Genomic DNA, 26227 nt, shown 5'->3' with positions numbered 1-26227 from the left:
TGTGTTATGCCATATCTCTGTATGAGAGACTGTCAAAGAACAAGTCCTATGAACATCAAATAGCATAAACATTGAGGTGGAGCGACTGTAGTGAAACACAAATTTGGTCATACGCAGAAGAGCGAGACGGGGGAGCTGTGGAATAGTTAGCTGCCTTTCAACAGTGTAATAAGTGAGAGCGCTTCACAGGTATTAGATAATCCTCAGTCTGTGGCAGATAATGAGTGAACTGCTGAGAGATAAGGAAATGAGATGGCAGTGAACAAACAAGGAAAATTCACTTTGCATCACGCGTGACCTTGAACTTCAGCTGCTATAGGCTGACTTTTGCAATGCAAGTAATGGAATTAATGTTGCCGGAGGTGACACATACATCAATCATAAGACTGCGTGCTTTGAATGAAAGTGTGCATCAGTGTTTCCACATTGGAAGTGTTTACAGTGACTGGCTAACTGCCTGTTTATGAGATGATGGAGCAGATATGATGAATGAACAGAGTAGGGGCAAGGTGTATTAATATTTTCATGAACTGGGATGTAACTCGCGTGGCCCAAAAGCTACAACACTATTTCATTCCCAGCAAAGGCTGCTGTTGCCATAGTGATCTGCTGTTATGCAACTGTTCCACTTTCGGCGGCAACCTTCACAAAGCAATGGGCTACGAGGACGCAGACGCATGTCACACAGTGGTATGCAAGCACTATGGTACACAACAACAGTGAATCTACACTGTGCATGTGGTGTAATATATGTACCAGTGCATGTGCAGATCTGATGACAGAATGGGTTCGTTCTGATGGTTAAAAGCAGCCCACTGACCCCGAGGCTGTTACGCAACTTCGGCTACCCCTCCCACCCCACCCCCCTCTTCCCAGCTGAGTGGAGATGGAAGAGCTTATCTTCTCTGTCTCACCTCCTCTCATCTATCAATCTTTCTATCCCTCTGCAATCACACAGCACACAAACATCACATGCATGTCCTGCTCCAGGACTAACTGTGGCTCTGCTGAGGTCTGGGGTCTGAAAATGGCGTGTAAATGTACTCACAAAGCCCCCTAACCCTGCCCTGACCCATACTCTTAAAGATAAAAGCGTCTGTCTGCTCAGTGACCTTTTACTTTACTGTCCTAAACCGCTACAGGATTACAGAGTAAGCAAGGAGCTAGACTGAGCACGATGTACCGTATATAAAGAGCATATATATTCACTTTCAGTCAGTGAGATGAATGACAAACTGTTGTTGTACAGAGTATTAAACGCAACAGTTAAGCACACAAAAGGACCCTAAAAAAAATAAATAAATACATAAAATCATTCACAGGATGGAAAAAATAGCTGCAAAGATGATTAATCATATATATTTAGTGTACAAATTGTGTACTAAAATCTTCCAAAAAGTTGTGATTACCCATTTTTAATTGAAACAGAGCTACTCATAGGCAGGATGAGTTCGTATATGTCAGACCTCATGGGACAACTTATTCTCATCCGTAACCCAGCAAGCATGTGACAGATGGTGATATGCAGGAGGTCACTATTTTCAGCATTAACTGAAACAAGCTGTCTCACATAGTCTGCCTGATATGATGCAGTCAAACCAACGTGCAGGAACAAAATCAGGATAAAACCGTGGTGGAAAAAACGTTTGAATTGTGGCAGAATATTTAGGCTCTAATTTCACAAAATAATGTGTAGCTGTGGGTGAGTATGCCAAGCTCTAAAACATCAAAAAGTGTCTTTATTACCCTGAATATAAAACAGTGCTTTACGCTGTGGTACAGATTAATTTGAAATCCGTGCATGGGATGGATGTCTGTGCCGGTGGTACAGTACATTCCAGAGAGAGACTGGAGTGGTAATGGCCAGTGCTCTGTTGACACAAGGTACTCCTCACATCACACAGAGCCCATGACTGTGAGAGCAGATTGTTCAACTCTGCTCCGTCTGCCTCAGACTGGTTGGAGATGACCAGGACCAGCTGAGGCAGCCCAGGGTGCCGTCATCCTCCTGCTAGAACAAGCCCCCGTCTCTACTGAACATCCCTGCAACAGATAAATTCATCTAGACTGAGGGAAACACGTCTATAGATATGATTGGGGAATCTTGTCTCTTTTGGCTCATCTCCACAACATTACAGGATCTGTCTACAGCAGGGCTCACATCCTGGAAATTTACATGACATTTGACACTTGCTGTGACATTTAAATTTCACGTGGGCAGGAAGTCTTTGGTTTCTTCCTTTTAGCTGATGAGCAAACACCAAATATGAAAGAACACACAGATGCTAGCACAAACCCAAGTCTTTAATTCCCCCCAACAAACTGTGGACAACACATACGTACAAGATAGAGGTATCCAAACATGTCAAATAACAATATTAATTCATATCATTATTATAACATTAATAACATGGAATGTAGTACTCTCCATTCACATTCTTTTTTGAACTTTTAGTTTATTTTACGAAACATGTCAAATAAAGAAATAACTCTATATCATCTGTCTCTGATGGCCTTGTGAATATAGTCTCTTTGAGTGAAGATGAACGAGGAAAGAAGGATGGCAGAATGAACAGGCAGACGGTGGGAGCCCCTTCCCTCTCCTCAAATCGACTCTGTACTCGTACACATACAACTCCTGCTCTCTCACATAGCCCTGTCTCAGTGTAAACACACACTTGTTTAACAGAATGTGTTTCAGTGCATGTTTGTGCGTGCAAAATGCTGATACTTTCTTTGGAATCAAGGACACAAGGAAAACATTTCTACTGTCCCACGACTTCAAATTGCTTTTATTTGCCTACCCTTTTTGTCCTAACGGTGAACTGGGTTAAACAGAACGATGACAATGGGTAAGTCGCTCCATCAGTCAAAGAGATGGCTCTTTTATGTTACGTGAAGTTCTGTTTCATATCCTGACGACGGAAACACACAACAGGAACATCAAGAAGCACCAATGGCAGAAACAGGGACGGAGTCCGATGAAAGGCCAGCTACAACAAGGTCTAACTTTAAAGAGGAGAGGTGAAATCTCTCTCCCCGTCTGTAGTCCAGTCCTCTTTTCTTCCAAAGGTCAAAACGTCAGTCTTCAGTCTGTGCTGTGGTTCTCCAGCTCGGAGATGATGGTGATCAGGTTCTGGAGACCAAAGAGGTAGCCGCTGTCCAGGCCCTCATACACCACGCTGTCCCCCTGGTAATGTCTGCAGGTGGTGTGGGCGAAATCAATCATCCTCACATCCACTACGGGGCTGCGGGGGTCTGAGCGGGACAAACAAGCCTGGCTGACACCTGAGCTCCCGCCACTGCAGCTGCCATCGCTAGACGTGGAAGGGCTGTGTGGAAAACCAAGTGCACCTGCTACTTCACCAACCTCCTCCTCCTCTTCCTCCTCCTCCATTTCTGGTTCAGCCTCCGCCTCCTCGTCCTCATCCTCATCTTCTTCAGAGAGGCCGTCCTCAGTGTGTTGGCGTGTGTGTTTTCGGTGGGGCGCTCCGTCGTAGATGATGAGCAGGGAGCTGGAGTAGAAGCGGTAGGATTCACAGTCTTCCAGGGCAGCTTGCATGTCTCTGAGCCTGCGCAGCACTGGGGAGAGGAGTTCACGTCGGAGTCGGTGTCCGCTGTGGAAGAACTGGAACAAAGCCTCCTTGAAGTCCGGCAGGGTCAACCTGCGGCCATGGAACTTGCTCATGAACATCAACTGGCCCGTGTCAGATCGATACACCTGAAGAGATGGAGAAACATGGAAAGGTTGGAAAAGTAGAACAAGAACACTGACTATTTATAGAACACGCAAGATCTATTTAACTATATTGAAAGTACTGCTTAAATTTGGCTTTATTTCCTCTGCAGTAGACTGGCCAGATACAGAGGTTTACAGGCAATTTACAGTTAATTATACGATAAATGTTTAGATAAATTTTTTCTAGATTCTACTTAAATAATAACAGCAGTGAAGGAAAAAGCATTCAATAATGTACAGAACAACCATGTTGATTGGATTTGAATAGGTCATGGTCAGATATGGTGAGGTGAGTCTTCTATTGCTCTCACATTGAGCCTCTGGCTGATTCAACAGCCAGAGGCAAATTTCACTGCCATTTGGTGCTTGACATGTGATCAATTCAGACCTTTGTTGCAGGCTAGATTCCTGAACAATACATGATATTCAGGCTATTAAAGGAAATAATGAGACATACATGATATGTTTTAATGAAACAGCTTTAGAGGTGCGGGTAGGCAGATTTTGTAACTGCTGAACAAAGCCAAGCTGTTTCCTGCAGATTCCAGTCTTTGAGCTATGCTATGCTAACCAGCTGCTGGCTGGAGCCTTTTATCTAACAGACAGATATATGAGTGGTATAGATCTTCTCGTCTAACTCTCTGCCAGAAAGCAAATAAACATATTTGCCAAAAAGTCAAACTATTCCTCGTAAGACAGAGCTAAAAATCCTGAGGCTGTGCAAGCTCGAAGCTCACCTGCATGCCAGAGAGGCAAACTCCTATCGAGGATGCTGTGCTCTGCTGACACTTGCGGATCTTCACGGCCTTCTTCTCCTCCGAGGCATCGTCTCCATGCTGCTGTGTGCCCATCTTCAGGTCCAACACACACGGCATCATGTGTCGCCACGTCAGGTTCTCCAGCAGGATGAATTCTGGAAACTGAGTCAAGGAAGCCAGAGTCGAAAAAACCATGGCCTTCTTCTAGACTAACCAGCTCCCAACTTAAAACTGCTTGACAAGGTTAGACAAAGAAACTATATGGTTCTAAGCTGCTATTCATGTGAATGCTATTATCATTACAATAGATACAGACAAGTCAAAGCGAGTAATGGGAGTGCTTTGGAAGCACAACTCCACATGAAAAAGACGTCGTAACTAGACATTGCATTAGATAACAGGCCTCAGGTATAGGCTGGAACCACTAATAATTATATATGGCTTAAACCTGCATTTAAATAGGCAGATGTTGAGGTATCCTGGTGGCTCAGTTGACTGGGACACATGCCATGTCCTCTGGCCTGGAACCTCTGAATGTTTAATCCAGTCTCTTTGCACTGTGATACTGAATGTGGTCAAAAAAGGAATCTTGAAAAAAAAAAAAGTGGGATAAGCATAGTCTCTTCAGTCAGTGAAAGGATACTGTACTGGTTGCGGTGCTTGGCGTTCTCCTTCATCTTCTGCAGGTGCTGCTGCTGACACTTGAGGCTCCACGGGTTGTGTTTGAGCTGCGGCACAGCGTTACTGTGACTGCGCTCCAGTCTGTAGTAGAGCACCTCAGTCTGTCGCAGCCACTCCAGCTCCACATCCTCCTGCAGCTTGTGAACACTGGAGGGCAGAGGGACAGAGAGCCTCATCAGTCATAGCCGCGAAAGAAAAAACAAACTCAGCATCTGATGGTGCATGTGGTTAAAGTACATATGTATGTGGGTAGTAGAGATGACAGTTGCATTGGATATAAAGAGGCAGCAAATGGTGTATTGTCATTTTGCTCACTATCATTCATCCAAAAAACAAACCCCCCATATATTTTTATCCTTCCACTGATTCCACCACTCCAGGCCAGGCTCTGACTGAGTTTTGTGTTGTGTGTATGCACGGACATTCATCTACTGCAGTTATGTAACCCTGAGGCTATGACCCCCTCTCTGGTTGCCAAGGCCAAGGATCAGCCTCTCACAGTATTTGGAGCCAGTTTTGCCTTAGGTTGTATGTATAAGTCCATGCGTGCGTCATCAGTTGGTTAATGTGAGTCTTCAGACAGCAGCTTTACCATTCATGGAAAACTAAAGGTTGCTTTAAATATATCATGGTTGTGTAATGTGCTGAAGTGATCAATACATCATGTTCAATTCAATTTACATGAGCGGTGTAAGTGTGAAAGTGATTCACTTTGCCCCCGCCTGTTGATGCATCAACTGAACCTTCTGCTTTATCATGAGTAACAAGTCCCTCAGTATACTGCTGCCTCTGTTCCTTTCAGCTCACCTCTTGTCCTTGTCTTTACTGGAGTGGCGGCTTCGGCTGTCTTTGCTGTAATTGTCGCTGTCCACAAGTAGTGAGGATGACATCGTTTTCCCCCACTTGACCATCTCGCTTTTGGGCTCGCAGTCGGCCAAGGGGTCCTTGTTCTCCAGATCTGCTGCTGGGTCACTCTGGAGGGGGTAAGCGATGAGGCAAAGGTTCCCTTCTTCATCCTCCTCGAAGCTAACTGACACCACACCTGAGAGTGGGATGTAGGGGAAGACAGAAAGACATCTCTTAGACATTTGTGTCATGGAGCAGCGAAGAAAATGTGTCTCTGAAAAACAATCAAAGCTGTCGAGTTAATGCAAGCTCTTAACTGCTAAGAATGTCCCTTCCCCATCTTGCTGCTTTTACAGCAGTCACACTTACTGAATAGTTTGTGTCTACACCCACATCTGTTTAAGACATGTCTTCCAACACTATCTGGATACAACTATTACAGACAAGAGACACTGAGCTCTAGTAATACAGAGAAGGACTGAACAGAAGAGCATTCAATCAATCAATCAATCTCAATATGTAGGCAGTGTTTTTTACTTGTGTAAACGCATACAGACAAAAACAAACCATGCTCTTAAGTAGGTTTAATGCTAAAACGAATAGAGCAACAGAGTAAATAACAGTCCAAGCACAAATGACACAAGGCTACAAAATTTCAGACAGTACTGTTTATTACCAAAAATGTAAACTCACACAAAATGATTAGCAATATACATATATAGCATAAAGAAACCACAAAGCATCACAGCACACATAAAAGATCACAGAAAAATAGATATGATGCTAGAAGATTCCCAAAGCTTGTATGTATGATAAAAAGCATTTGCTCCCCATGGTGTCCCATTATATGGCTGAAGGAGAAGCCAAAACAAGGTGAAGGAGAGGAGGACTGAGAAAGTGAGTGAAAATAAAGATAAAGAGGTAAAGAAACACTGACTTGGAAAAGAAAGCACTGTTGCCAGAAAATATTCATGGCACAGCAAGGGAAAGATTTAGGACTGATTTAACATCATCCCATAATCACAGGTTTTGCTCAGTGTTTTGTTTCTGTTCAGGCTCTGTTTGCTAATGACCCTTTTTGTACTTAGTTTTTAAAGATCGTAAAAAAGGGTTTGGTGGAGTTTCTTTAGTGGGCTGCCTATGCTGCCTTGTCAGATGAACCCATGGTCTCTGTCCAGCTGCTCCTTAGATTTCTGGATCTGAGCAAAGAAGAATCTCACTTCTTTCCTTTTCTCCTTTTGACTGTACTGGTTGTGTGCCAAAAAAAGAAAAGAAATATGAGGAGGGGGCAAACCTGACTTACCTGTGGTAGTACAACCTCCTACAAAAGTCCATAGTAATCAGGTGAACTGTTTGTAGGAGGCCCACTTGCAGACTCAGCTGCAGCACCCTCATGTGGCACAATTTGGTACATGAATCTGACAGACACCTAGCAACAACCGAGCAGGAGCAGGGAGCCCTGTTTCCAAAAAATCTCTAAATTTACACTTTACACACAGCCTGCAAAAATGCAAGGCAAGTCTGCAAAACTAAATTCCCCCCTGACACAGAGCAGTGAAATAAAGAAAAGAGAGATGCATGCAACAACACAACAAAACACAACAGCCACGACTCAGATTAGAAAAAGATAGTATGCATTACCTCTATACTGGGGGGTAAACTTCCTCATTGCGGCAGGCAGGCTCTTGTAGAACTGATGTTCGCGGGGGATGAGGGGCTTGCAGATGGTCTGCTCCCCGAAGCGCAGGACGCAGCAATGTCCACCCACCTGGTGTACAAAGGGCTCAAGCATCACCCCTTTCTCCATGTAGCACTGCTGGTGCTGCAGCTGGTGCTTTTGCTTTTGCTCTGCATCCATGGCCTTCTGCGCCTGAGCCTCCACAGCCGGACCCATCCTCCTCTGGCCCTGACCACACTACCGTGGGCATTAGCCTCCTCACGCACGCACACACAATGTGGTGGAGGCCCTATCTGGCAGGGATGCACACACACTCACTCACACACTGCGGATCCACAGAGGACTAGTCGTGGTATCTCACATTAAAGTTGCACTGTGTTTTTATGTTATTCCCACGATGTCTTCGGCAGCTGCTGTGCTGATGATCTGCTTCGTCTGTGCTGTTGGGGATTCTGCTGGTCGAAAACAAAGGACAGGAAGGAGGAAACAGAAGAGAAACAGAATAAAAAGCCAAGCTTTAGTGGCTGTATAATTCCTTTTAACTCCTTGTCTGGCAGTTGTTGTAGTTGAGTAGAAAAAGAGAGCCACGAAAAAGCCCTCTAAACGATGATGTCTGGACAAGTGCTGCAGCGGCAGATAATGCAAACAGAGACAGATCCTGCTTGTGCCTCTACTGCAGACTGGATGCTCTCTGACAGCTGAGAGCTGGCTCACCACTGGTAAAACCCTCACAAGCCTGACGCTCGGACCGCCCCCATCACAGGAAATCTCCCAATCAGGAGCACCCAAAGCAGGTTGTTGGGTGGTAACCCTTCAAGGGAGCAAGCAAACAAAGACAGTGGTGAGAGAGGGGAGTCTGGGGGAAGGGAGGGAGAGAGAGAGAGAGAGAGAGAGAGAGACAGAGAGAGAGAGGAAAGAAGAATAAAAACAAGGAGGGAGGGCAACGCTGAACCCAGCTGTTTTTCTCTCTGTATGTCAGCAGGATTTTAACAACCTGACAGAACAAGCAGCATCAGTTCCTCATATAAAGTGAGATGTAGGGAAAGGAACAACAGAACAAGCAGAGGACAGAAACACACAAACTGACAGGCAGCACAAAACACACAGTAGTCAAATATAAACAAACACACAGTAATCAAATATAAAGATATAAACTACACAGAAAACAGTGAGTGAAAGAGCCAACAGCTTTGGTATGAAAAGCAAAACATGGTGCAAAACAAAAACGCCTTCATTTTAATGTTGTCACACTTACTATGGAGGCACTGCCGCCATACTTAATCATGTATTTCCACTGAATGCATTTTACACTGCATAACAGAATTAGATTAACAGTGTTTTCATTTTTCCATCTGACTGGAGTAAATATAAAATACTATTTGGCTGATGAAATAATCTATTTACTTCTTCATAAATAACCATGCAAAAATTATTAAAACTTTACTTTTATAAAAAATATTCTGACAAACAAGCCTCTAATTTAGTCCACAAATGATAGATATAAGAGAATAAGAGTTGTGTGTGGGGGGGCATTCCTGCAATTCACAGCCCATAGTAAAGCGACATTTTTACAGACCATAGCAGAACACAGCCCAATAAGAATTTGAAGGATTTATAGAAAGAGTAGAGATGAAGTAGATGGAGGTGGCAGCAGAGGTCAGGATGTCGTGTTCAGGAAGAAGCCAAGGTGGGGTAACGTGACAGGGTTGCTGAGAGCTCGTACTATAGACGGAATGGAAACTGTAATCCTCATCTCGCACCCTCCAAGCCCTTCTTGACACAGATTATCGGAGCAGACAAAATAACATCTGATCAAGGCAGTCTCTCATTGCTCCATGCATGTAAGTCGACCTTACAAGTGTTAGTAAGAAAACACAACACTGATGAATGCATGGTGTATTACTACCAAAACAATTAAAATGGGTGCATGTTTGTGGGCTCTAGAATATCACATCAATTGACTATTACATCATATCTGCATATGTGCAAATGTGTGTTTTGTGTGGCAAACGTGTGTGTGCTGTAGATTATAGCTGGAAACTGGCTGGTTGTGCAGGGAGCAGAGTCACAAAACCCAGCATTACTCTCTCTAATCCTGACTCTTGGAACACGAGAGGAAAATAGGCCATGACAAACAAGAAGCAAAAAGCCACAGTTAGACTTATACACATGTATGTGTTGTGTACAAACACATTTAAAGCTTACTTTCTGATGGTGGACAAAGAAGTGGGGTGACTCATAAACTCCTGGGCACCGCATTCAAACACCCCTGCTCTGATATCTTTCATCAGTGGGCACCATAATGGACAGACAGCAGGGCAAGTTTTGTCACCTCTGAATCCCCGTTTTCACTTCATTTTGTGTTTCAAGACAGCCCAGCATACAACACACTGATGTGTTCTTACTGATATTTGTCTCCGTTTGTGTTGTCAGAGGGCATCACGAGTGTAAAATCATGATTTGACTGTGGGCAATAAATGCAACCTGTTAGTCAAGGATAAAGTAATCCCTGAGCTTATGAACACGTGCTTGTCCTGCAGCGTAAACATACAGCTATGTCAATGTCAATACTTCTATTGCATACTATATTAAAATTAGTGATCACACAGAGAGTTGGAAATGACAGATAGTTGGCAATGTCATAGGGCCAGCATTAAAATCAGGATAACCCGCAAGACACCGGAGTGATATAGCAACAAGCACTATGGGTGTCATTTACATCCACATTAAAAGCAATATAATATTTTAAGATCAAAGAGTTCATGCACTCATCTGATTGACATCCACAAGCTCACAGACCAGCTGGCACAAACACAAACAATCACAAATGTACATAAGTCAAACAAACATTTAAGTGATTTACAGTATAAGCAATAAACTATAAATGTGTGCAGAGGAATCTAAGAGGCACATGATGGAACTGCCTAAACAAGAAAATGACCCATGCAGTGGAAATGACATACTGTAGAGAGCAACAGAAATAAAAAGGAGAGATACGGAAGTGAAAGCCATGACCTTGAAAGAACTGGGCTGAGTATGGCATGGGGCAGTTAGCAAGGGCTTTTCACAGTGTTGATGAGGAGTGTGCCAGTCGCAAACAGAGATGCTGGGATGTGCAGCCAACAGGAAGTTGGAATCCAGCCCCTCATCTCCACAAACAGTCCAACAGGCGTGCAGTTAGAAGAACGCCTCCTGACAAGATCAGAGCTTTTTCAGCCTTGACAAAAGGGAGAGAACACATTTTCATCTCTCTAATGAGGTCAAGGAAACATCTTTGCCAATAGATTTCAAAGTCCTCAGTTTGTGTGTGCTCTCTTCTTCAGCCTGCTGATTCTAGGTCAGCCAGTGACAATTTTGGTTTCTTCTGTGACAGTAAGCAAGATTCAGACTCATTTACTACTACATGCTGGGACTGAGCTGGCTTTAGTGAGTGACACTCCAAAAATGTCCTGATTAAAATCATTTTGAATGCCCATAGAACACACATGATATAGAACTACGCTTACTGCTTCCTGAAGTAAGAAAACACATAGTCAAGGTCACCAGTCCATCACTAGCAAAGACAGACCATCACATTTTTTAAAAGCCATTTGCAAAGGTGAGGTTCAACGATCATTCTTCTATACCAGCATCTCAGTTGTCTCAATTCTGCTGTAGCTGTTGCCATGGAAATTATAAGAACTACCACAGAAACAGCAGCTATAGTTAAACACCAAGTCTACAAACATGTGCACAGTTTCTCTCATTCCTATCAATTTGGTTTGAGCCAGTGTACTTGCTACTTGGCTTTAGCACAAACAGGGTCTTTTCTAGAGATCATTTTCCAGGACTTTTCCAGGACATTTTCAGTGATGATCTAGCAGGTACAGCAGACAAGGAGCATGGCATACACTAATATAGTCCTCTTTTAATATTGTTATCATATTTATTTTTAATAGTGTTACGTCATTGTATTTTATTTTGGTTTTTTTGGAAAGCTGTTTGTGCTCTATGTTTGCCAAGTGCTATGTAAATGAAATGTCTATCATGATTGTTAATTTATAACCGTAATTCCTTTTTCTTCTGAATTATATATATAAAACAGTGTACTTTGACTAATACTGCGTTTCTGATATGTTTTTCCCACAAAAAGTTCTGTTACCTTGTTAAAATCCTCAAAATTGCATCTACTTCTATTTCTCCCTGATTTAAAAAATCCGGAATCTATGATTATGCAAATATGTGTCATTTCAAAAGTTACACTGCTTCATAGGAAATGTCTCCTACTTCCACAGTATTTGCGATGTCACAAATTATGCTCTACAGCCCGCTTCTTTAAAACTGGATTTTCAGTGAGCACAGAAAAACGTTCCACTTTCAGCAGCTCAGCGTGAAAACAGCCTCCTAGTGTCAAACTCTGCACGTGAACCATTCTGCAAAGTGAAGCTCAGACATCCAACTGCAGGAACAAGACAAAAATGTCTTTTTGAGTGGAGGGGGACTTGCTGCCTGAACACAAATAACTGAAAAGACTGAATACTGAGTATTTTGCCTATAGACTGAACTTTACATGCCTAAATGTATGGTTCAAAGTCAGACTAGAGCTTGTTAGGATTATTAGCTGCCACTGACTCATCAGTTAATTACACCATACTTTAGCCCCTTCACTAGGAATATCTTCATCTTCATCAAGGATAGTCACACCCGATGTAAGCAACTGCTACAAATGTTTAATATTAAAGCAAACAATAAAAGTAGAGAAGTACCGTTAGCTGGTTTTTGATCCACACATTGCTCCAGCTGGACTTCCATTCATTGTTTTCACACCAGCTTCTCATTCATTATCATCCAACTCTCTCAACAATACCCTCCACACATTGGAAACCACTGCTCTAACCCAGAGTTGAATCACAAACCTTAAATGTTTGCAGGCAAACCAAGCTTGAAAGCACATTAACTTTAGCAACAGAACTAAACAGGCTAACCAAATTAACATTATTCAACCCTTTAAAACAAAAACAACCACAGTTACCAGCCAGCACTGACTAATATTTACGTTTGAAGGATAATGTAACTGACATTATTCAAAGGAGAATATAGAAATAATTTTCCAGGACAATATAGGATTTCCCTGGACATTTTACTTTTTCTGTAATTTTCTATGTGTTTTCCATTACTGAAAAACTGGTCAACTGTCTCCAGGTATTCCAGGACGCAGACTAACACTGACTAATATGGTTTACACTGGAACACAAGCTACTGAAAGGCAGTTTCACTGAGATTTGACAGTGTGAAACAATTAAAGGTCACACACACTTTTCGCTATACACGCATGTCTTTATCTTGTAAGGCCAACTGCAGCTCCTTGAGGACACGAACACTGATGCAAGAAGATCTTGCAAAAACTGCACAGAAAGTTCCAGAAATCAAACCTGGGTCCACCTTCCTTGTTGTGAAGGTGACTGTGCATGCTCCACACAAAGCCAAAGCCACCATGTCGCCTCCACTGCCATACTTTACCGTAAACATCTTTGAACTGGTCATTGCCTTCTGCTCTACGCTCAGAGTTATTCAGCGTAATGCCGACAACTGTCTCGGCATCCTCACCTGGATCAACACATCTATGGAGATCAAAGGGCTCACTTAGCAAACTTGATCTGTGAGCTTTCATCTATCAACAGTAACGGGGCAGCAAATGGGGCAGAGAGAGCAGATATGTCATTGAGGTTATCAAGTGGGTCGATGTTCCATTGAATCAAGGCTGCGGCTGCTCCAGAAGGCTTTACAGCACGTTCAGGCGTCCTAGAAATGTGACTGGCAGATATGACTGTAGTAAGAGGAGCCACGTACGGAAGGATGGTTGGTGGAGGTGAGTGGAGGGGAGTGCAGGAAGGATGGGTGGGTAAGGTCTGTCTTTTGCCTTTGTGTGACCATGGAAGGGCACATGAAGGGCGCACACACACACATATATACATATAAATACACACACACACACACACACACATACTGTATATATGTACTTTTCATGGTTCTGAGACCTAGTTTGTGTGTTTTCCTACTGCTGACCTTATAGACTTCAAGAGCCTTAAAAGATTTAGGATGAGACAAATAATCTGAATGAGGCGGCATGAGTCTGGATTTACTTGGACCGATTTACGCAGTGGCCAAGGGGAAATGTGCACAGACACATTGACTCATAATCATTTGTGCACAACACTCATAAGCAATGAAGATCACACATGCAGACAGGCAGAAACAGTGCAAACCACACGCAAAAATCACATGCAAAAATACACACCAACAGTAACTCTCCACACAAACACATAAGTACAAACACACACATAAATACACACGCTTTACCTCTGCTGGCCTGACATCTGGCACAGGTGTAGTGGAAAAAGGCTGATCTTACCTGTTACCTGGTGATTTACAGGGTCATTTTCCAGACTGATCACATCACATGACATCACACCAGATAAACCTGCTCACCAAATCCTCATGGGTCACCAAACACCTAAGCCCCCACTAAAAATACCACAGGCTGTAAGCAATTCAGGCTGCGGGGTAGCTATTAATAAACAAAGTCTGTTCCATGCCAAACTCAAGAGACAAAGAAACACAGGGATCATACAGAAGGGAAACAATTCACTGGCTGCCACCAAAGGCCAATGTGGCAGGCATTGAAATCATAACTGCACACACTGGTCAAGTCCAGATGACAGCTCCTGCCTATGCCTGCAACAACACCACACCACAAAAGTCGACCCTGTCTTTCTACTTTTGATCTAATGCTGATAAGAGGATGATATGGCATAAAATCAAGTAACAAAGAGAAGAAAAGTCTCACTAGTCAAAACATTGTTGCCTTCTGAGTAGGTAAGCTACTCAGAGTCATCTAAAATATTGTGTCTCTTGCTTATCTCTTCAAATACAAAGTTATTTTTTTTATTTCCTCTCTATTGGCTATGACTGTATGTATAATGATGCCTACAGACCCATACCATACAAGGTACAACTATTAGTTCTGCCAGGTAGAGGAGGGGCAAGACTGTCTTACTGTAAGACAACCATGTACATGAATGCATGTGTGTACGTGTGAGCAATAGGTGGGGGGTGTCGCCAATGAGGTCATCCCACCCTCACCCATTCTGGTCCTGTTTCCTGTCTAATATCTTTAGCCTCTTGAATAGGGTGAGGTGAGGACAGAGTGAGATTATGATGAAAGGAGTACACCAGGTTTTTGGCTTGATGATTGGCCTAATTAACTCCTAAATGAGAAGTACAGCACCAAAAATATCCCCATGTCCTCAATGTAACATTCACTCCTGTGTTCTTTTGCATAAACATTGGTGAATGACAACGATGGACTATTACTTTTAACAATATTGTTAATAACAATTGTATTCATAAACAACAAATATGTACTGTATATTTAGTATCTCAGTACAGCTGATAAAGCCTGGCTTCTTTCAGGAGCTCTATGCTTCATGTATTAATCCACAGTATGTTTTAACTTTGTCTTGAGGTAAAAAGAGAGGTAGGTAATTGTACAACCTTGCTTTCAAAAAAGCTGAGACGCTGTGTAGAAAATAAAAAAACAACAGCAAACAGTTTTGCAAAGTGTTCCTGAGCCCATGTAGTAGCATCGTTTATACAATCACGTCAACCAGTTTACCTGTGGAATGTACCAAACAGGTGTTTATTATGGTGGCAAACGTGCTGCAACAGCCCCAAAACACTGCATATTCATACTTCCAGGTGTCTGGGGGGGGGGGGGGGGGGGGGGGGGGGGGGGGGGGGGGGGGGGGGGGGCGCTAAGTGGAACAGCTTGACTTTCAACCCAAGAGAGAGATCAGATGAGAGAGTGTTTGTTTTTGAAGCAGGAAGAAAAGTGGAGTAAAGAGGTCACATGACATAAAAAGGTAAATATTCTTTTTTACATTTGGCCTCAGTGATTTTCTTCCCATATCAAAATCATTGAGTTTTTGTAATGTTTCCAATTGAGTATATGTCAAAAAAGGAGTAGCAAATGATCATATTCTGTTTGATTTACCTTTTACAGAGCGTCCCAACTATTTTGGAATCAGGGTTGTAATTACAGACAGAATTGGGTTTATACATCATATGTAATATAAGTGTTGCCTCGAACTACACAGAACTGTCATTAAAGAAGGTCTGAAATAATGCAAGTCATCTACACAATGAAGTAGATCTTTTGATGGTAGCATGGCAAAGCGCATGAAAAACAATGGACGACAATGGACAGGTGAATGTTTTTGGTGCGTATGCATTAATATTTAATGGGTACATTGAGCAAAAGACGTTTCTCACAGCAGACGCCTTGACTTGCCAAGCACAGGTATATGTGGCTAATAGCATTAATAATGGCTCCATTCCATTTAGGTGTGCCAGGTCCATGGCCTGGGACTGCGCATGCCAACTCACTGGCATGGTTTACTGACACACGCTGAAATGAAACAGGGTCAGCATTAATGTTGTTATACCTGTGCTTTCCATTCTGTCACAGTAAAATTTCAACCACAGATATGTTATAGGTACTGGAGATATGCCATGCAGAGGGTGGAGTCTCAACTGGCAGGACAGTGAAGATGATAAAGGTTGATAAGGAAAATGGGTTTGGAATAGAGAAGAAAGTCTATCTGGAGCAAGCACAAACTTGGAAGGCAGGCAGGATTAAAGCTGTGGGTGCTCAGAGGAAAGGGGGACAGATAGAACTTGTTTTGGAAGTGACCAAACACCTACCAGTGTTAAGCTATCTCACATTAATTATCCAATTACTTAGATTTACAAGTCTGTCAAGAGCAAGGGATGCTCTCCCAAATAGTCTCAAGATTCTTGCAAAGGAGATTGCTGGAAAACACAGTCTGTATTTAAAACATTTTAGTCTTGTCCGGTGCAGGACTGACAAAGAAAAGGATAGGCAATGTCTCTCTATATATACAGTAGTATACTATATAAGGAGGTCTTCCTTGTATCGGATGATCCACTGTCAAAGTTTGTGACTGACGGTGAGTCACTGAATTGAGGGAGTACTTACAAAGCCGTAAAGCTCAGCGACAGTGGACAGGAAACAGGAATGTGGACACACTTCCTGGATTCAGGCTTAGACTGTCGACACTTCTCAGAATCATTAGACAGAGACTCAGCTGGCTTCAGCCCACTGACACAATGCAGTTACACTAGTCTGGCAGAGAACTGCTAATGAGTTCCTTCACTACTGCATGCCTCATGCACACTGTGGTTTTATTACTGGAACAAGATTAGCCATTCACTTACAGCAACGTAAGGACATGACCACTGAATTTGTCAACAAACTACAATGCATTGAAATAGTTTGAATTCCATAAAGATTCTCTTGGTATTATGCTGGTCTTTAATGACTACCATCAATTATTTTTGTTATGTGTGCCATATTTACACATTTAAAAAGTGACCTTGCACAGTGACACTAAATCCATATTGCCTTAGTTGTTAGGTTCTGGCATTCTGCTCAAATAGGCCTGGAATGAACTATTTCCATGGCCTTTTGGCTGTGTGCCTCCACTGCAGCTGAGGAAGGTCAAAGGGCATTGGTTCACTAACAGCCACAAAAGGAAGCTCCATAGATGGGACAGCAGAGCAATCCTGTAATCTACACTACTCAGAGGAAAACAACAAGTTATTCTCATGAGAAATGTTGCCCAACAGTTGTGCAGCCAATGAGAACTGGAGTGAGTGGTCCTTACTACAAAAACGAAGAAAACATCAGATGTTTCAGGAGTAGAAACAGTGTGATGAATCAGTGTCTATCGATAAAGTCTTACTGCCAATATTTACCTAAACATAAATCCTCAAATTACACAGGTCGGTTACAACAGTAACATGGTATATCCTAATGTACTGTGTTAATGCCAGACTATCTTGGATGGGCTGTGGGCAGGTAAATGTTAGGTCAACTCAAGATATCCATGATAGTTGCTCTGTGTTTGACAGGCACCTTCGAGTTGGGTTACATTGTGTGAGCAAGTGATACCTGTTGACATATCAGTATCACACGCACATAGTCAGGCTTGGCTGTATTGGGGCTGAAGCCCGTGTTCAGTTAATCCTGCAGATAGGACAATTGACATATCTGTATGTCAACAACACTCAACACCCCATCCATGGCTTTATATGCAGCACTATGACAGCGTGGACACTTGAAGGCCTGCCAGGATGGACAAAACACAACATACAGCAGGGGGTGAATCTGTTTGTGTTTTGACTGCTGTGTCAGTGGCATTCCCATCCAGTACTAATTTATCTCTAAAGAAAAAATTGCCCTGAAATGCTGACTTGGGTTGCCTATCATGAAATTTTAGCTTACGATTAATTGTCATACAAATAATGCAATTAACAATTAAGCTGCCATTTTCTGTTCATTTTATGTCACTATTCAAGTAAAAGCTAACAATGGTTTAATACAAATACACCTTATAATGAAGAGGAGCCATTTCTTAGCATTGAACATTATAACATATGAATATAAATTACATTTCTGTTTACCTTTTAGAATTTGTGTATTTGCCTATACCATCTGAAGGAAATGCACCTAATTCACTTTCTGCAATTTATAACATTAGCCAGATTTTTCTCTGCATCCACACTAATTGTAACAGAATTTACAGAAGATCCTTAACAGAAAATGCAAAGCAATGTGCAATATCCACTACCATTATGTGAATATTGGAAGTAAGCACCTTGAGATTAATAGCTGGCGGCACTAATTCTCCTCTCAGGTACCACTAAACCGCAACAAGGGGGGCGCAACAAGAGGACATCATTAAGAGACCACTGGTGGAGACCAACATGAAATATGACAATTCTTTTGGTTTCATCTGGCTGTTTTCTTATACAGGTGACTGAAAGCAGTTCTAACGCTTATGTTCAATGGTTGGGGTCAGCTCAAATAATCACCATCAGGTGATATTGTAATAATCATGGAAGATCTAGGTACCATAGCTTTCCACAACGCACTAACAGCACTACTAGCAAGGCCTACACATATGCAACTGATAACTGCACAGTATCTGTTCGAATAACAAGCACATTTGATTGGATGTCTCAAATGTCATTAATGCTTTGTTACAGAATATATTAGCCATTTTTGCGCATATGGTAAAGTTACAACTTGTTTCAAATGTTCTCTCAAAACAGTCGATACAATAATGCACTGTTAGAGCTGTTAACAGCGCATTAGCCTTAGCATAGAACAAGCACGCAGCGATGATGCTAAAAATTATGTTTGCCCTCAGTTTGAGCCTGACCTGCCTGCAGATAAAATGTTCTTCAAAAAATTACAGAGTATATGAAGATGTGCTTATATCAAAGAAGGTGCCTCTATTCAACTTGACACCACCTGTTCTCACATCGGAAGTTCTCATGATACTGGGCCATTTAGGATGTGTGTTTGTTTGTCTGTACTTTGCACAAGCGCCTGTGTGTTTATGTGTATGTGAATCCTTGACATTCTCTCACCTCCAAACTGTGTCAAATCCCGCCATCCCTCACCCCACGTGAGGCGACAGGATGGAGGGCAGTCCATATCCCGCACTGGCACATCTCTCACACCAAATATAAACACACACACCTCTCTCACCATAAATAACAGCACTCATACACCTTATCACATACTATTAAAAGCTGGGCACTAATATAACCACAATGGCATGCCCTCAGTGTGACTCTCCAGACCAAGCCTCTTCCAGACGCTTACATTGCTGTGCATAGCCAAACAGAATTTGGATGCAGCTATTTGTTACCCAAAAAGGGCAGGCCAATGCAGCAGGGACAGGACATTGTCAAAAAACGTGTATCTATTGTGTCTTTGCAAGGATGGGACAGGGTCGTAGTCATGAAAGAGACAACAAACAAATATAAAGGATACCAGGAACTTCCAGGAAGAATAGGATTGCAATTATGAGGGAAGAGGGAAGAGTCAAATACTGGATAGACTGAAGGACATGTCAAGGCTTGAAACCTGATACCATCATATTAAAAGAAATGTGAGCATTGGGGTGAGAAGACAAGCAACTGCTTCATCTAGGACACCTAATACTGTAAATCAACTCATGCTGAGGGGACACAGGTTCAGCCCCTGCTGACTGCTACCCAGATGAATATTAATCCTTGGAAAAATCCCACACACGTGCAAAAACATAATACGGTAATATAAGGCACTAAAATGGAGTACAGTTACAGCAACTTGGAGGCTTTGTGCAGATTGACCTGGAGTTCATGCACAAACAAACACAAGCGAATGTACACACACTGTGTCACATACATGGATACACACCTGAAAGTTAGTAAGTCTGTTTATTGTGACAGAAACAAGAGAAGCTTGGGGCTATCAGACACACGTCTTGTGTGCTACTGTGATACTCAGCTGAATGGGTTGACTCTGCTGTTCACTCTGCACGCAGTGCAGGCTGCATCTGAAATCAATATCTCAGCACAGAAACATAAAACAGTCCTATAACCATGATAGGAAATAATCTGTCACCCACAAAATGCTTATAGGTATTAGATGCTTGTTTATTTAGCCCTTAATTGGCCTGCCTTATGTGGTAACGTAACACAAATTCAATTTGAAGGTGCACAGCTAGCTGTATTCTTTTCCTACTAAATTCCTCAAATATTCCCACTGTAACATATACAATACAACACATCAGTAAGACAATAAAAAATATATTGATTATGCTTATCCACAACAAACAGATATAGAGCTATTTTAATGACATTCCTTGTAATTGTTTTAGAAACCAAATATGGCACAATTAGTACTGAAACTGTAAGTAGGTCAAGGAAAAAAACCACGATTCCCATAATTACTGTGGCCACCCACTGCTATCATAATGTAAGAAGAGGCACCATTTAGTGTGACGTTATGGTGGAGGCTTTATGCTGTATTTCAGCAAGGCAAAAGAGGGTGACTGGGAAGAGCCATAAAGCTCCACTGTAGCACAGGTGAGAAACAGTCGGGAGATTTATAGTGAGGTCTGTGATGAAATGCATAGTGTGTTTACAGACTGTGTGGGTAGGGACGTTGGCTGTTGATACAAAGCAGTGTGGGCTGCGTTGGCAGCAGTGCAGCGTGTTTCTGTGCCATAGACAGCTCTGCACTGCAGTGCTTGTGTGTGCACGTGAGGAAGAGCGCACATGTCAGAGGATTACAGAAGAGCCCATCCATATCCCCCTCTGAAGACAAAATCTACACCCCTTGCTGCACTAATGCAGCCCTCACTTCTATCCCTTTGTCAAGTGAGCACCCAGTCCTCAATCTATCCCCTAATAACAGCATTTATCCATTGTAATAAGCACTTTATATCTTCAAACCGGCAGCCTAGCATTCAATCCACTACAACTGGCATAAAAAGAAGGACATTTTCTTTCCTGGACAAAATTTGGTCTGTACACTTTTTTCCTCACAGCGCTCCCCATCACTTGCAGTCCACTGCAGTATCCCCCATTAATATCTCATCCATCAATTTGTGTTAAAAATTAGACACCTTTGTGACTCTCCTCCCATCAATCTCTCTCTTTTTCTCCTGAGCTAAAGTTCTGCACCTAGTTAATGAGCAGTGCAGGTGATACATAAGCAAGGTGATGTAGAGGGCACTGAGACTCTTGGGGTTTGGGGTGCTGGGCATGATGATGGTTTCTGAGTGGGTGCTGATGGAAAAAGCTTGGCCTTGTTCCAATAGGCTGACTGAAGAACAGCCACGGCCCACAGAGAGACAGAAACAAAGGAAAGTTAAATGATGCACAGTGGAAAAGTACTGCTGACTCTTCTACACAACACAGGGTACACACCTGCGTGCAGAATGCATACACACACACACACCATCCCCTGTTAGTCACTATAATCCAGATGGTATTTGCACAAAGCAACAAAGACAAATAATAGATGCTTTGGAGGTGCAGCAAACCAAAATACTCTTCTATCCAGGACTGGCTGAGCAAAATAAAACTCGAACCACTCGCACTAATAACACTAAGAAAAAAGATTTACTGAATAGTGCATAGTGTAGCAACTGAAGACCTGGAGACAGAATTACTGTCAGATCACCTCAGCTATGATGTAACATGTATGTAATGAGACATGGACGTGCTGGTGAAACTCTAACAGAAGGTCACATAGCTGTAATATCTAAATCAGACCCGGAGTCTATCCCCCCGATGGCTTCCTTGTGAGGCATTTATATCGGTCTTAAAACAGGACATACCAACTTTCTGTCCAAATCCATCTAGGTCGTCCAACCCTAGCTTATCTCTACTCAGAGCCAGGACAATATTTAGTATCTACATGGACTCTCCCCGCTGTCTGGTGTTAAGTAACAAAATAGTGCACCATAAAGGATCAGTTCATTTTTACCCCTGGTGAGGTAATAGGTAGGTTATAGTAGCCTACATATCTAATCTCGGCTGTCCGTACCTCAAACTCCAAACTATCCTTACATAACACTAACATGACAGGTCAAGTAACACCACACTTGAAATGCAGTCTACGTCAGATGAGGAGGCAGAGAATGACCGCACGGGGTGGAAATCAGGCAAGACTGATGTCAGAGGGTAAAACACTAGCAGAGCAGAGGATTCCCTGGGGGTGAGTTGCAGACAAGTGAGAATCCAGATGGGTCCTTGCCTACCTGAAGCTCAAACACGTTTGGCCTGGCTTGGTGTGCTCAAAGGACAACTCCTGTAAGGCACCATCTACTTGAACAAGAACACCTGTTCAGAGATATGACTATACAAGTGCTGCTAAACAAAACGTCAAGCAGGTTAAACACACACTGGTACAAACAAAACCAAACCCCCAAAATAGAACTGTTGTTTCCATGCTACTGACCCCTTCTACCCTGACAGTGTTCTTGCAATAAGGGAACTGCTTTAAGTGGAGTCAATGACAAATTAGAATTCACTCTGCCTAACTCTCTCATGCCCAGTAGAAAGGGAACAGTATGTTCCTCAAACACAATGTGCATGCATGCACGCACGCAGACACACACACCCATGACTAGTGTCAGACAAGGCATGAAACGTGCACGTGCTTGCGCACACATATTGAGTGCAGTCGGACAGAAAGAATTCTGAAAAAAGTGACATCTGACTAGTCAGATGTAGGACAATGATGGAAAAAGTGAGGCGGCAAGTGTCTACATGCTCAGGTCCTGCATGTGAACTGCAGCTAGAGAAACTAGGTCCTGCATTGGCAAAAACATATAAAAGAGTGACTCTATTATTGAGGGGAGAAAAGTTCTTGGAACAGACAGAGAGGCTGAAAATGTGGAGAGACAGTGAAGGGAGATAGACGCCAGGTGGACACAGATATGGATTCTAAAGGAGCTGGCAGCCACAACAACTGCTTCGACAGTCCAGCCACAGTGTGAACAGAGGTTAAATATAAACTCAGTAATCCCTAAACAAAAGGGCACTTAATGAGAGCATGCCTGGATGGTCAGATGTGAGCTAGGTGGAGGGAGGAATGTAGCTGGCAAAAGCCCAGGATTGTGCCACAGCTACTCAGAGCAGGTCCGCCACCCATCGAATGGAACAGCTTCATGCTCAGTGCCCTCTCAATGACAAATGTCACACTTTCCTTCTCTGCCCTACTGGTTACCCTGGCACAGGCCGGCGATCCACCTCTATGCTGAATCTTACAGAACCATATTTCTCCTTTCAAATCGGCTCACAGCTACTAATCAGAAAAATTAAGCCAGTGAGGAGATTATCATATGCAGTCTCAGGATTAAAATTCATCACACTTTCCATGACTGAGAGATGGTGACTAACCGGTAAGACCCAGCCATGAAGGTGAACAATAGCCCTGACAGTCACCCTGTTGGACTGGGGTAAGCACCTGAATTATTCAGAAAGATCAAAGAAGCGATGCTGGCTCCAGGCCTGGGCCACACAGTGATACTTGGGTCTCAAATGGGGTGCTGGCACTGTGTTAACTTCTCTGTACAACACTACCTTGATGTGGTGTCCTATTCAGGGTAAAATCCTGGAGTCAGAGCAGTAGCTAATTTAAGACGCTGGCAGCAGAGAACTTCTGACAATTTCACTTAAAAATGGCTTGAAACAAACAGACTAAATTTCCTGGTGATCAACCAATGACTTCAGCTCTATTCAAAAGCAAATGAGCTGTGGCATATCAGTGTAAAACTTAACAAAGTCAAATAAACATATCAAGTTATTTTGTGATGAAGGGTAAATTTAGGTCAAATTAAGTAACCGACCGTATTTCGTATTTTTGTCCTTTGAATGTATACCATAGCTAATAATTATATGTACCAGCAGATTATGATGCAATGACTATGGGGTTGGATGGGTGCATAGTCACCATATTTAACTTCCAATGTATAACAAACATGCTTGCATCAGTGTGCACACATGTGCTGTGAGAGATTATGTGACAGAAAATGCCAGCGCCTGTGAAATCTGTGGTGCCGAAAAATGTATCTTCAGCAAGAGGGCATCATGATCTATGCAGCCACCTGGCTTCAGTTTTAAATGACACTGAACACTATCACAGCATGAGGGAGGCCAGCCAAGCCAGTCAGAGCCTTTTAGTGTGTGGGGGAATCACCATAACTGATGTTATGTAAGTGGGGCAGAGGGTGCTATTTGGGGAGATCCAAGGAGGTTTCTAATGGACTCATGAAAAAGGGGCCTGTTTACTGGCTGGGCTGCAATTTATTTAAAACTGTAGGATGTCCAGCCTGAAAAAAATCACCAGTCTAATCATATGTGGTTAACCATACAAGTGAGAAAAATAACTAAATGCTTTGTGGTAAGAACAAAATAATCGTCATTGGCAACTAAGTGATTAATCATTTAGGGAATTTTATTCTGAATGTTTAAATTAACTTAAGTAATTAACAAAGTCCCAGGTAGGTCCAGCAAAACTAAAAATGTTGATACCTTCAAAAGATACAACTGAAGATGTGCCACAAACAGCACGCACTCAACCACTCGCATATACCAACTGTAATCATGTGTCTTCACTATGACTACAATGTTTCCCAAACTTACCTTCATGTTACATTAGTTAATTTTTTGGCTAACGCTAATCATAGCTGTGTCGTACTGCCTTCGAAGTGCTTATCTGGTAACTACTATCAAGCTACGACGTTTATTCATTGCCCCTCTTTCATACCTTCTATTTCTCATACACTGTGCGTCACATAAATAAGACTATAACCAACCACACTTTACAAACCCCACTGTTAATTCCTACGGTATACAATACGCCATTGACTTATCTTAAATTATCCTGCACCACCTGACTGGCTAGCGGTAACCTTGGTTACGCAGCTGGTGTTAGCCGGGGAATAATTAGTTCAGTAAGGCAAAACTGTCCGGTTATGTTTGTCTTTAATCCAGCGTCACGGTGCTCATTCGCTTCGCTTTGCAACTTAGTGCAGTTAAAGTATACAAATAGGTATATTTCTAGAAGGCTGAGAACTGTTAAAAATTACCTCTGCATCCACACGAAGCCTTCTTCGTTTTCAAGTGTGTATTTTCCGGTTTTGGCAGATTACTCTGATTGGCCCACAATTCCGGAAGTAGCTGTTTCGGTGCCATGGCAACAAGGGGGTTTCATAGCGGCCGACAAATCGGATGTGAGTAGTAAAATTCAAAAAAATGTGATTCGGTTCAGGTCAAAAACAAGATGCTGAGGTGGAAATTAACTACTTGATACTGAGGTATATGATCAGATGAATCCAATATCAAATATAGGTTAGAGTAAGCATGATCAGAGGTAAACTGAGGTCTAAAATGTTGACCACTCTTAGTTGTGGTATGTGAGGTCACACAGGGTCAGATCAGAAAGAGGGAGAACAGATGTGTTGGTATAAGCATGGGGACCTATCTGGATGTAAATCCTCCCTAAAGATGGACATGGGTTAACACGTATAATTGCTAACAGCAGAGGAAAACACCTCTTGTTTTTGAGTTAGGAAAGAAATGGGTGGAGTAGGACATGACGCCATGCTATATATTGTGTTGTCTGTATGTTAAGGGCAGAGTCTTCTGATCTGACCCTGAAGCTCTCTCGGATGGCCGGCATCTGATCTGATACTGCTTGTAAATAAAGTTCTCTTGAACCCAAGCTTGTATCAGCGGAGTTCTTCCTACATCATCATCACACCACAGCTTGGCAGGACCTGGCTGATAAACTTTAATACATTTACTATAAAGTTGTAAATCCAGGCCTCTCCATTGTGCTACCATTTGTATTTATGTGCTAAATTTGTACATAGAAAGCATTGGCAATTTGGTATTTCACCCTTCCTTTTACACGTTATAAAATGGTTGATTGAGATGAACAGTGGTGACCCCCTAAGTCCTATGTGCATACTCCCATGACTGTAGTCCCAGACATGGAGACAACTTTGCGGAGAAGTTTGTGGATTCCACCACCATCATCGGCTGGACTTCAGACAATGATGAGGATTCATATGAGAAGGAAATCAGCAGTCTTGCAGGGTGGTGCACAGA

General features: G+C 42.6%; 1 protein-coding gene across 2 annotated transcripts; it reads right to left on the bottom strand.

The window, feature by feature from the left end:
• Window positions 1–2317: 2317 nt before the first annotated feature.
• Window positions 2318–25235, bottom strand: LOC121618428 (inositol hexakisphosphate kinase 2-like). 2 transcript variants are annotated; one of them, XM_041953940.1, is made up of 6 exons: window positions 25204–25235; window positions 7666–8154; window positions 5986–6220; window positions 5141–5325; window positions 4477–4652; window positions 2318–3721 (listed from the first exon to the last, which is right to left on the bottom strand). In XM_041953940.1, exons 2-6 carry the CDS (start codon window positions 7916–7918, stop codon window positions 3089–3091), a joined length of 1482 nt encoding a protein of 493 aa, XP_041809874.1. In that variant the 5' UTR covers window positions 7919–8154; window positions 25204–25235; the 3' UTR covers window positions 2318–3088. The 2 variants fall into 2 exon arrangements, with proteins under 2 accessions (XP_041809874.1, XP_041809866.1); XM_041953932.1 differs by lacking the exon at window positions 25204–25235 and having other exon boundaries at window positions 7666–8369.
• Between the last annotated feature and the right edge of the window lie 992 nt (window positions 25236–26227).

Source organism: Chelmon rostratus, chromosome 2, assembly GCF_017976325.1.
Source record: "Chelmon rostratus isolate fCheRos1 chromosome 2, fCheRos1.pri, whole genome shotgun sequence".
Lineage (NCBI taxonomy): Eukaryota > Metazoa > Chordata > Actinopteri > Chaetodontiformes > Chaetodontidae > Chelmon > Chelmon rostratus.
This window is presented reverse-complemented; position numbering and strand designations above follow the sequence as displayed.